This window comes from Ambystoma mexicanum, chromosome 3q, assembly GCF_040938575.1.
Source record: "Ambystoma mexicanum isolate Mex_15411 chromosome 3q, UKY_AmexF1_1, whole genome shotgun sequence".
In the NCBI taxonomy this organism is placed as follows: domain Eukaryota; kingdom Metazoa; phylum Chordata; class Amphibia; order Caudata; family Ambystomatidae; genus Ambystoma; species Ambystoma mexicanum.
The window spans coordinates 881854066-881866642 of record NC_090926.1 but is presented as its reverse complement, the minus strand read 5'-3'; the positions used below and the strand labels follow the sequence as shown (position 1 = coordinate 881866642).

The following is a 12577-nucleotide window of genomic DNA, read 5'->3' as shown; positions in this document are numbered from 1 at the left end:
AAAGTAGGTTCTCCGGAAGCACCACTGACCTGTGAACCATTATTATTGCTATTATTGGAAGCACATCATAAAAAAGGTTGCATTGACAGGGTGGCACTTCAGTAGAAGTCCCTCCGATCACACAATGTGAAAACCACTGAAGGCCAGCAAAGCATTTAGGGGACTCAAAAGCACAAAAATGTAATTCTGCCCTCGCAAGTGTGGGAAGTGAAAGATGGCTGTAGGGAAGTCTAATTCATAAAAATAAATGTTTTACAAAATTTAAAGAAATGCAGAGCAAGGTGCTGTAGTATCTCATTGTTATTAGTGGTTTTGTACGTTTCTGTTTTATGGTTGACTTTGTTTGTGTATGCAGATGGACTATAGTATGTTGTAGGAAGGGAGGATCATAGAATGGAATTGCTGGAGGAATGATGCACAGGAAAAGTTCAGTTATGTTCTGTAAGTTATGATGACCGATGGTTTGTAATCTTTATACATAAATAAAGACAATTCAATCATCCAATCTGTGTAAGAAGATATTTCAGGTGTCAATTTAAAACCAACACATTAGCTGCAGCATATGCACAGCAGTTGTGAAACACGTGCCGCAAAAATACATGCGTAATGTTTTTGCAGCTACCCAAAGAAAACTAACTGACAAGCCTGAAATGAACATTTCAAATACCAGAAAATAACCTGCAACTTTTGCTAAAAGGGGGCGGGGGGGACTATTTAACCTGATGAGAAAGAACAGCAGTTTCAGGAAACAAAATCGAATTTACATTTTATTCTGATGTGTTTTGGGGGAAACTGTAAAATCAACGTGGAATAGAAAAATAATTAACAGGACCACATTAAAGGAAGACAAAAACCAACTCTTGACATTTGCATTCTGCACATGCCAACTCCCCCCAAAATGAGATTTGAAAGCAGATACCATGCTTTCTCACAGAGGTTAACTGGTGCAAGTCCATAAAGAAACAAGTGGACCGGACTGTGAATCCTAACCTGGTGTTTATGGGTTTGTCTTGATATTGGGAAAATCTTCCTTGGGACCAGCCCTTGAGAGCAAAAATTACCCGATTCAGCCCAAAATACAGGTTCTATTGTGCCGAGCAGTGAACTCATGCTAGTGACAAATGACACCTTCAAAAAGTTTTAGCATTTATTCTAAACAGTGAATTTCAGCAACATCTTGGGATTCAAGTTAGAGAAGATTACAAAACACAAAACTTAGAGAAATACAAAATATAGAGAAACATAGAACTTAGAGAAACACAGTCTTACGCCCCTTCAATCAGCACTGGGAGACCTTGGCCCTCATAAGCTAGCTGTAGCCAGCCCCGCTCAGAGGACAGCACTGCAGGGTGCCGACAGAGCAGCAGGTTCCGGACACTCGATTTTGCTCGAACCAAGTCCACAGATCGATCTCCCACCTGAGTCATGTGGGCATGCATTTTTATAATCTCGTGCTGTCAGTCCATGACGCACAGTTCCAGAACCTTCCCTGTGCAAAATATAGGCTTGCTCATGGAAAAACCCAACTCCACTGTGAATTTCCACTGTGCTCCTTTTCTGTGCCCCTCCCTGCTTGGGGCCCATCTGCGCGAAAGCTCAGGAATGTCATATCAGTGCCTTCTCAGAGAAAGAAGATTAGTTTACGAAACCATGCAGGGCTACAGTTAGAAAGGCAGAATATTCTAAGAGAAGTCGAGATGAATTAACCCTATGTGAGCAAGCTCTAAAAGGCATGCACTCATAGCTTAGTGTTCATAGCGCTTAAGATTGGCTATCTAAGCGCTATATAGGTACTATAATGTTCCAAACACTCCAATAATGCCTATTAGCTACAGAGCTGGGGCCTTCGTCCTGCCTGTCCATCTACAATGCATAATGTGACCTACCACCCCTACTAGGCCTGCATATTCCTTGTAGCTCACTACTGCATAATGGAAGTGCTACAACAAACTACTGTCAGTATTTTTGGCACATACTTTGAATAAACTATTGGCTTTCAGCGGCTAATGCTGTCATCTAAAGCCCTGATTGGCAAATTTGCAATTTTGTGTATCACTACAGGGTTGCATCCGTGTACGGTGAGCTTCAGATAAGGAACAATTAATGGGGATTCAGCAGCTCTGTGGTGCTACATCTGATCTTCCATCTCCCAGGTCATTGTGAAGGCAGAAAATAAAATATCTGAAATAACAAAGGTTAATCTGAAGAATCTAGAGATCTGTGAACTAGCCAAGAGGGGTGAGGGCAAGCAGCGACAAAAGCCATAAAGCGCTGAACAACCAAACTTCAAAGACCTCATCACTGTCAAGCCCCAGGGTCGTAAACATTAGACCTGAACTAATAGCTAAAGAACTGAACTAATAACTAGAGAACTGAAGACCACGTTCTGTAGGCGATAGAGCCAGCTGCATTTATTTTTACAGGGTTCACTATCGCCCATAATTATTTAACAGAAACTGGTAGAAAGTTGCTTTTTATTTTGCAATGTTCAGCAAGGATAGGTCTATTGGGTGATAGAAAAACGAAATGTGAGGATTCCAAGGTCGCCGCCGTCCCTCGAGGATGTGCGTGCAGGTCCTCAGTCATTGCAGCTCAATTTAAGGCAGCAACCCCCCACCACCCAATGACAACACTGAAATCCAACCTCTCAGAAGAGTGTAGGCAGCAGAATAGCACTCCAGCCAACGAAGGTGATCCCTGCAAAGACTCTCCCCAATCAAGGGGATACATAGCACAGCAAGTCGCCACCGTAGTGGGTGCAAGTGCCGATTCATTGGTAAGGCAGCAGGGTGTCGCTAACCCACCGTGAGCAGGGGATTTTACAGCAGTGTCCGGCCCAGCCAAAGAAAACAAACTTTTGCCAATCTGGGAATTTCTCTTGGATGACACGCATGGAGGTGGGGCCGCGCAACTGCAAGTATAGCCTCTAGCTTCTGTGTTAATAATGTGAGGGACAACTTAAGGACTTAAGTCTCGATAGGATAGCTCAGGGGCAACGTGCTCGCCTTGGAAGCAAAACGACACGGAGCACCACAGGTTCGATCACCGGGTCCGCACTTAGAAACCTCTGGGAATAAATAACCCATCATATCATATCATAAAAACAAAGCATTTGCTATGGTCCTGGATTAATTCCTGCTAGAAATCAACAGGGTCAGAGTCTTTATGCATTCCTCTGTTACCAGGTCAATTTACAGCGGATCTGCACCCAATCTCCACAGAATCATAATAGTACACCTAGGGGAAAAATGATACAGTACCCTATGCATCATATGCCGAGGGGAAAAAAAGAAAAGAACAACACTCCGGCGGGTTCTGCCCAAGCTCCTCAAAACTACAACAAACCTGATACAAAAACTGTGGGCAGGAGGCCAGGGGAATCCCTTATCCGCAAACACACTAACAGCTAACCCAAGTGGAGAGTTTAGATAGTCCAGCAGCCTCAATCCAGAAATGGCTGCCTCTAAAGAGGACTTTGCAAATAGTTTCCCGAATTTTAGGACAAGTTTCATGCTTCATTCCAGCTGCAACTCATTTCCTTCGCTACCGAAATCAGGCAGTGGATATCTAATTTTAGCAAAGCCATTTCTTCTTTGGCGCAGCGGGTTGACACCAACGAGCGGAAAATCCAGGAACTAATGCAGGAAAACAACAGATATTGCACAAGAAGAACTAGCTAGGCTTACACACAAGCTAGAAATACAGTGTGAAGATCTTCAGAACAGATCCAGGTGTTCTAATATACGGATACGAAACTTGCCAAAAACGATCTTGGACGCAGAGCTAAAAGACACTAATTCATATCTTTTCAGACTTAATTACAGGTGAAGAGGTTGCTATTGTGTTGCTCGACAGGGCACATAGAACAGGCCGAAAAGAAATGATCCCGGTGCACTCCCACGCGATGCCTTGGCAGCCTGCACATCATTCCCACAAAAGGAGCAGATTCTCAGGGAGGCAAGGGCATCTTCTCCAGTTACATACAATGGCAACGAGATCCAACTATATCAAGATCTCGCGCAGACAACCTTGCAGAAACACTGTACGATGCAGCCAGTGGTGAAAACATTACAGTCGTAAGAGATTAAATATAAGTGGACTTTCCCTTTTGGATTGGTTTTCTCTCTGCAAGGGAGACAACATAGGATGACATCTCGAGAAGCAGGACTGTCCTTATTGCAAATTAAAGAAGATATCACAAGGGGCCCGTTGGAGATTGAACCAAACGACCATAAGCAACAATCTAAACCCTGGGAATGGACGACTTCAACTTGACAAGTTTAAACATCAAGAGAAATTAGAATGCATGACTCTTGAGGCCCTCATTTTAAACACCAGGATAATTAAGCTCAGAAGTAAGCGATCACAAGAGCAAGGATTAAGAACTGATCATCCCACCTTGGAATTTATCTGTTCAGGTAACAGATAGGGGTACTAAGATACTGAGCATGTTGCTCTGGGGTTATAGTTGTTCTTTTGGTGCTGTCATTTAGATTTTGCAAGTGTAAACTACTGATGAAAGCGGTGGGAAAGGAAAGCCCTTATAGCCTATATCGTCTGTCTCTTTGGTTTCACTAAATTAATTTGAATTAAGCTAACTGGCAGCTTAAGGGAGACAAATGTACTTTCTGCGTCATTAACGGCACTCGAAGAAATGCATCTGCCTTCGTTATGGATTCTCGGTTGATACTTAACTTATAGGTACCCTACCCTTTAGCCTCCTTTCCTAGGTCAGCATTTTTAATTTAAAGAAAAACCATGCATATAGCGAATTTGGTATTGTTGAATAAACAATGTGTCCATTTTGCGTTCAGCACATTGGGATTCTTTTTGTTCACTTTCATGGTAATTTTGTGTTTGGAATGATGCTTGGAAAACGCACTTTAAAAAGCTGGGTTCAAACTTTGCCTTCTCGCGTTTGATAGGCAAGGTTTTTTTTTGTTGCATTTTTAAAGCGCGCACACAGCCCGCGGGCATCGAGGCGCTGTTACAGGAATGTTTTTTTTTTTTTTTTTTTAGAGGCGCAATTGTTTTTTTGTTTGTCTTAGTTGCGTATTTATAACGCGCTTAAACACCCAGAGGTTTATAAGCGCGGACCCGGGGAACGAACCTGTGTTGCTTCATGTCGTCTTGTTTCCAAGACGAGCACGTTGCCACTGAGCTATCCTCCCAGCACAAAGTATACATGTACTTATAAGTGGCATGACCGATTGCTGAAGGCTTTTTATATTAAAGTGCAAATAAATAGCTAACAATTGAGTTTCAGATTATTTGGTCTGCATTAAAAGTAAAAGCATGTATATCTAGGTAAAACATGGTCTTACAAAAAAAATCTACTTGATGGGAGCACAGAAACCCAGTCTTTTGGCACATGTAAAGGATATGGGTAGTCCTGACTTAATGCAAATGTCAAGAAGAACAATTTCATTGTGCATAAAAAGAATTCCCATTTATTTTGAAGGTACTTGTATAGGTAACCGAATTGTCCAATAAGAACCTATATATTTCAGCGATTGGATTATGTTAAAAATGCCTTCAAGTGGTTTCTACTAGATCCAGGTGCTGTCATGGGTATTTGCATAGCTTCCAGTATACTACGAAGAAAGTTAAAATGGATTATAATCTAAATACCACAACTGTATTAAGTGCTGCCCAGATGGAGTTACTTCAGATACCAAACTATTGCTGTAGTTAGCCTGAATGCAGAATGTCCAAGTGTGGATTTCACCGGTTTCTACTGAATCCAGCTGCTCACATATTGCTTTTTTCTACAGGTTAGGTTACCTAATCAAGTGAATTTTCATTGTGGTTTCTACTGTATGTCATAGGAGTCATATCGTTCACATACTATAGCTGGGACCATTATTAACTTATTATTAGAGTTCATGCTAGGTGAACTAGCTGATCTACTCACATCTGGCATGGAACCACTTGAAATATCTCACCCCGAAATATCCACCCCCTGTAGTAACCAGTTCCTTGTCACAGATGTTTTATTATTTATTTTTAAATTAATGTACTGTGCATTTGGTCACAAGATGATAAACCAGTAAACACACATTAAAATATATAGATCACAAAAACATTACAGTCCTAATCAACAATAGCACATTTTAAGATGCCCACTTCTCTAATTTACCTATCCCATCACCACGCAACCAATGTATTCACATTTCATAATATAAAACATTTCAATTCATATTTAAATAACTAAAATACACATTTTCATAAGAAAAGCAAGTGATACACACCAATTTCATCCACCATTCATAAATACAATCTAATTCAATGTAATTAATATCCTAATTAAAAGCAGTCCATGGGTTTCATTTGGAGAGGGAATCCTGGGGGAAACTTCACTTTCTCCACTGCAAATGATTTCTACAGGATCCAGTTGCCAACGTAGGTGATTTTGTATATCTGACTAACTATTCAGAAAGTTTGCTGCAATTTTGTCCCCATGTGAACTGCACCAGCATTCCTCTACCCTGCCTGTTCATCTGAACAGCACGCCACAGAGTTGTATGCATTCCCTCCAGTCCCGCTCTTCTTTTCCTCGTTGCTCACTGCCCCTATTCCCATGGATCATTGGTGTATGTAGTGGAAACCTGCAGCTGTGTTGGGATACTATTAAGTTCTCAAAGACAATTTAAACAATTTTAAAATAGCAAGATCGTTCAACACAAACATACACAATTTAGCTGGCAGACCACTTCCTCTGACTTACTGGAGTAAAATATATTGATTTATGCAACTAATAAACAAAAAAAAAAAAAGAAGAACTCTATGAAGACCGGAGGCTCGGATTATGCTTCTCTTCCATTTTACTACTTCAGCAGCAAGTGTACAAACCAATCAACAGGATAACAAAAACTCATAAAACTACAACAACCATTGTTTTGAGTCTTTTATAGTTCTTTTCTTATTGGTCCTCCAAACTGACCACCTGATAACAACCAATCAGCATATTCCTTATCCCTAAACCACACTGTCCCTCAACTTCACTTCCTCTTTCTTTGCTGCTCGGCAGAGAGTTAAGTGCCTTTTTCATTACTACTTATGTGTGCGAGACTGTGGAAAGGCATACTGGCACGCACATGTGCTCACTTATTAGGAATTTTTGGTGCAGCATATCCGCAGCTGATTGTGTGACTGAAGTTTCAGTCGCGACGGGGCTGGGGCTCCGGCGACCGCAACCACAAGGGAAAGCCACAGAGGGCACTGCGGTCACGGAAGAGGGAGCGCAACGGGACCACGTAATTCCGGCGCGCCCACCATTCCGTGGACCGTTGGGAAAGTGCTACTATCTGATCCGATCGCTCGTAAAGCATATCCTACCTATAGAGTCAGGAGACATAATATGCTCATTTCGTTGCAGAACGCAATGATCTATATTAGCGGCGCTACATGATTTCAGAGCACAGCACCCCTGCAGGCCACAGAGAGATACGGCAACACAGTGACGGGCCCAGTCTCAGGTAAAACCTGCGATATCAGACACATAATATATAACTGAATAAGCCAGGCAATCACTAAAAAAAGATATTTCAACCTCCAAGAGATAAAAAAAAAAACTCCTGGTATATTATAAAGATCCCCAGTGTTCTGTGAAGACACGAGACCCTCCAGTGATGAGGGAAAGGCTACCATTAGCCATGCAGAGATGACTCAGGGCCTCCAAAAACCCTGGGGGCCTCTTTGGGACAAGGGCCACAACAGATAGCTCTGATGGAGGACTGGCTCCAGTTATCACAGGGCCTTGAGGAGATCAAAGGGCTAAAAGCACAGGAGAAAACAAAAGGGGGCAGAAAAGCAGCCTGCAGGGTGGAGGAAGAAGCCCACACCCCCTGGGCAAACCACCAAAGAAGAAGGGTGGTAAGAGAAGGAGAGTACGATCAAAGGCGGGACCTAGCAGGTGGCAGGAAAAATCCTCAGACACCTCTGATGAGGGAGAGGACTGGGAGGAAGAGGTATATTCCATATCTTCCTCAGAAGAAGGCCCCAAAGTGCCACAGAAAAAGGAAGGAAGAGAGAGGAGGACAGTGCAGGTGATAATTTTGATCCACCTACGGTCTTCTGAATGGGAGCCACCAAAGAAAATAGTGGCCTACTCGAGAAATCGCCCGAGGGCAACCCTCACTAAAGCCAGAAGTTTGGTTCCCATTCTATGTTCTCAAATTGCTGAATTATATGTTTTCTATCTTTTATATAGGATGTGAGTCCTGCTGCCAAAGGTTGTAGTTGGTAGCAATATATTCTGAGAACCAAACTTCTGGCTGGTAACATTAGATGTACCAAGTCTCTATATAAGCATTCTACACGAAAAGGGACTACTCACCACAGAATATTTTCTAAAGACAAGATCCATATCCTTCCTGGAACAAAACCACATGCTCTTGGAGATGCTAGATTTCACACTTCGCAATAATAATTTTACCTTCAAGAAAGATATATTTAGACAAATCCAAGGAACAGCGATGGGGGTTAAACATGCCCCATCCTATGAAAACCTCTATATAGGGCATTTTTAGGCGGAACATGTGTGGACCCATCCTTTTTTTAGTTCAACCAACCAAGTCACATATTGGGGTAGGTACATCGATGATATCATCATGATCTGGAAATGAACAGAAAACCAACTCAAGGAGTACCACCAGTATATAAACTAATAATAACTAGAACTTGAAATTAACCATGCAATACAGTAAATATAACTATCAACTTTTTACATTTCAAACTGTTTATAGAAGACAACAAAATCCATACCACACTTTTCACCCAAGAAACAGCTGTTAATAGCACATTACATGCTACCAGCAACCATCCCCATCACATTACCAGAAAAATACTTATGGAGAACTTTTGAGGATTAAACGCAACTACACAAAGCCACAAGATTTTGAAACAAATGCAAATGAATCCATCAATATATTTAAACATCGTGGCTACAGCCATAAACTTTTACAGAGAAGCTACCTCAAAACCAAACAAAGAACAAGAACAGATCTACTGATGAATAAACCCAAAAATACAACTATATCAGAAAAAACAAGATCACATCGTACAATAGCAACAACAAAATGCTTACCAACATTCTCAAAAAGAATTGGAACATATTAAAAACAGGCAATGACTTAGACCTCCTGTGGGACTCACAGCCAAGTATTACATTTAGTAGAGCAAAAAACCTCAAAAATGTGCTCTGTCCATCTCACGTTGTCCATAAAGAAAAAGCCAATATTCCCACACAAAAAAAATGTTGCTGGACCCCCTTTGATAGGTAATTATAAATGTGGGACCTGCAGCCTATGCAAACATTCAGACAATGCAAGAACTACCATTACGTTGCCCAATGGACAAATCAGGAAAATTCATCAACTGAAATAGCAAACACGTAGTATATGCAATCCAATGCATTTGCTCCAAGTACTATATTGGTAGCACTATACGTAACCTCAAAACAAGGATTGGCGAACATATCAGATCCATCAAGAACCAAGATTCACAAACACCATTGGCCAATCACTACCAGACAAACCCTCATCTGAAAGATATTGCGAATCTAAAAAAATTTGGTTTCGAAGAAATAAAACTCCCACCAAGAGGAGGTAACAAAAAATATTAAGGAAAAGAGAAGCATCTTGGATTTGTCTTATGGTCATGGACACCTGTTTTACTGGACTCAACAGAGACCAACAAATCAAGCGTTTCAGTGACTGTTTTGCGAATGAAGGATATGAAACAGAAGAAAGGGACAGACAACTTTGGAACACAATTAAGAGCTATACACACAGTATCTAACCTTTTAATCATCAATCCCCTGAACACCAGGGCGCCAGTAGCCGCAGCAAGACTGAAAACCCCCTTTTTCTGCACAAAAAAAACAATAAGAACAGAAATACAAAAGAATCAAAACAATGGTTGTTGTAGTTTTATGAGTTTTTGTCATGTTTTATTGGTTTGTACATTTGCTGCTGAAGTAGTAAAATGGAAGAGAAGCATACTCCTTAGCCTCCGTGTCTTTCATAGAATTATGAGTTTCTGGAACGAAATGTTGAAATCTGATTTTTAAATCAAGTTGCTAGGTTGTGATAATGTAACAGGAGACATCCAATGTGGAACTCAAGTAACTCAGGAATTCCCTGCATGATTTCAAAATGTATTTATCTATTTGCAAGTTGTATTTGTAGTGCATTATTGGGTTATTTCCATTACGTATGATGGCAGTAGCTGAACATGAGTGCTTATCCATTCCCATATGGCGAATGTGTCAGTGTAGGATGGCATTTAAAGCTACACTTGTATTTCTAGTGTTAGTTTTACATTCTCCTTATACTAGTGAATAATAGAAGGAGAATAGCAATGTCCCCATGACAAGCTCTGCAGTGAATTGTGCCTTTACTAGTCGAATATCCCTATCTCGGTCCGTGTTAGCGGAAGGCAGGTACCTTCTAAAATCTGCATTCACATACTTCCTGCTATGTAAAATCGACCAATGCCAAACTGACTGCTGCCGCCTTTACACCTCCCAAAAGGCGCCAAGTGAGCCCTGCAGGCAATCCTCGACACACATACGCTCCGAGAATCATTCTGCACACGGACAGCAACACACCATGGGGAAGTGATTCACACTTGAGCAACTTCCACATACCCAATGTTGCAATCTTTCAGTCTCGTCATTCGAACGACACTGAAGGAAGAAGCAGTGACTCAAACCGCCCCAATGGCTGACCGTGGGCTGCCAAATGTCACTTCTCCGAATAGAACATCTCATCGTGCACTTTCCTCCGACTCGCATGCAATTTCACAAAAGCTTAGCTAAATACATTACCAACTCTTATGAACTTAATTACTGCTCTTGGGAGGATGAAGCGTTCCACTAGTCAAACCAATGACTAATGAAAGGCACAGCGATCGCTATCTATAGCGGCTACATTACATCACAAAGGCATCCCACCTGGAGTGTATATGCAAAAACGCCCTGCAAAATGGGCCAGGACTTTGACCTTCAATCTTTTTCCAAGCTTATATTAGGACCAACAAAAAAAACAAATAAAGTGGGTCCTGGTTCGTTGAATGTCCTTAAGATTGCAAAAAGTATTTGGGCAAGTTGGCATAGCACTCATGTATCCTTGATTTACATGCAAGAGGCATCGATTATATTTTGACGTAGGTGCTATGTGTGTTATGCTGTCTTCGCCCAAACGGCGACCTTTAAGTCATCAGAGAATTTAAAAGAGAACCAATTATCTACTAAAGGTGGAGTATGCTTCGAGGGCATTTAGTATCTTTCCAAAATGCATCACAAAAAGCATACATAAAGTCCGGTAAGGCACAGATCGAAGCAATGAAGGGATTCATGTGTTGCTATAGCATTGGAGATGCAAGAAACGATTTCAGTCATATCATATGCTAAGCAAAATTGACTTCGAAAGGTACCAAGCAGCTACCCCCACTCACTTTGGGTTGGTATGCCGTAAAGAGGATACACAATTAGACATAGGTTAGAACATATTACGGTATATTACAACATTGTGTTGCATACACGAATCAATAACATGATTTAAAAAAAGCTGCTAGGCAGGACTCACCCTTTTCCTCTGTCCCCATGTTGGCACTTAATGAAAACAACAGGTGATTCTTCCAGGAAACGTATTAATAAATGACAGATCCTTCAGGAAAATGAAGAGTACATTCTACAGTGAAGTCAGCTATCTAAGCATTGATTAAACCTACAGCACTCTCAGAAAGAAGCCAAGCCCTGGCATTTAAACACTAGCATAGTTTCATTGGTTACCAACTGAAAGAGGCTTTACTTCCGCAATGGAACGTCATGACATCACACCTTCAGGGTGGAAGACGTCCTTTGAGCACGCCTCTGTAATTCTGTGCCCAGCATTTACGATTTTACCACAGTATGCCATAAACTGTTGTGTACAGGGCGGCCATTTGTACCTGGCAACATTCCGTATCTTTTTGACAAGAAAATAATGAAAGTTGTCTAATAAAGAACATTTATACAAGGCTATAGCCTAGTTCTTCGGTTTATTTTCGTAAATATTTACCCATGTTATTACTATGTTACATTTTAAGTAAATGTTTTAGTCTTTTTGACAAAAATGAATCCCAACATATTTGTATTAAGAAAAAAAACTTCTAAAATAAATACAACTGTTGCTAATTGCTGCTTCATGAAAAATTCAGGCCGTTAAGACTATGAACTGTAACTGATAAAAATGGCAGCGACATTACATTGCACTGCGTTAACGACGTCGTTTTGCGAATAGGCATTCGATTCATATTAGGCACTTATACATTTATTTTTTAATGAAACGAATTGATTTAAAATGATAGTAATTTGAACAGAATGTAGTCAATAAATCAGGTTATTTTACTCTTGCATTTTGGAAAGAGTTTAGAGATTAACATCATCGTCATGGAAAAAGACAGTTCACCGTCGGTGTAGTGTGCCTACGCGCCGGAAAAATAATCCCAGTGTCTCGATTTCTTTTTTTTCTTTCAATGGCAATGGCCGAGAACGTTTTGGTCCGGGGGGGAGGGGCCGGATATGCAACAA

The 12577-nt window shown here is 41.0% G+C and overlaps 1 protein-coding gene across 3 annotated transcripts in view; it reads right to left on the bottom strand.

Moving 5' to 3' along the window:
* Positions 1 to 11816, bottom strand: part of CEP95 (centrosomal protein 95) — a 1206983-nt gene extending 1195167 nt beyond the window's left edge. For all 3 annotated transcript variants that reach the window (XM_069655013.1, XM_069655014.1, XM_069655015.1), the window contains exon 1: positions 11592 to 11816. In XM_069655013.1, coding sequence (XP_069511114.1) covers positions 11592 to 11610 — 19 coding nt within the window. In that variant the 5' untranslated portion in view covers positions 11611 to 11816. The remainder of the gene's footprint in view (positions 1 to 11591) is intronic.
* Positions 11817 to 12577: the final 761 nt, after the last annotated feature.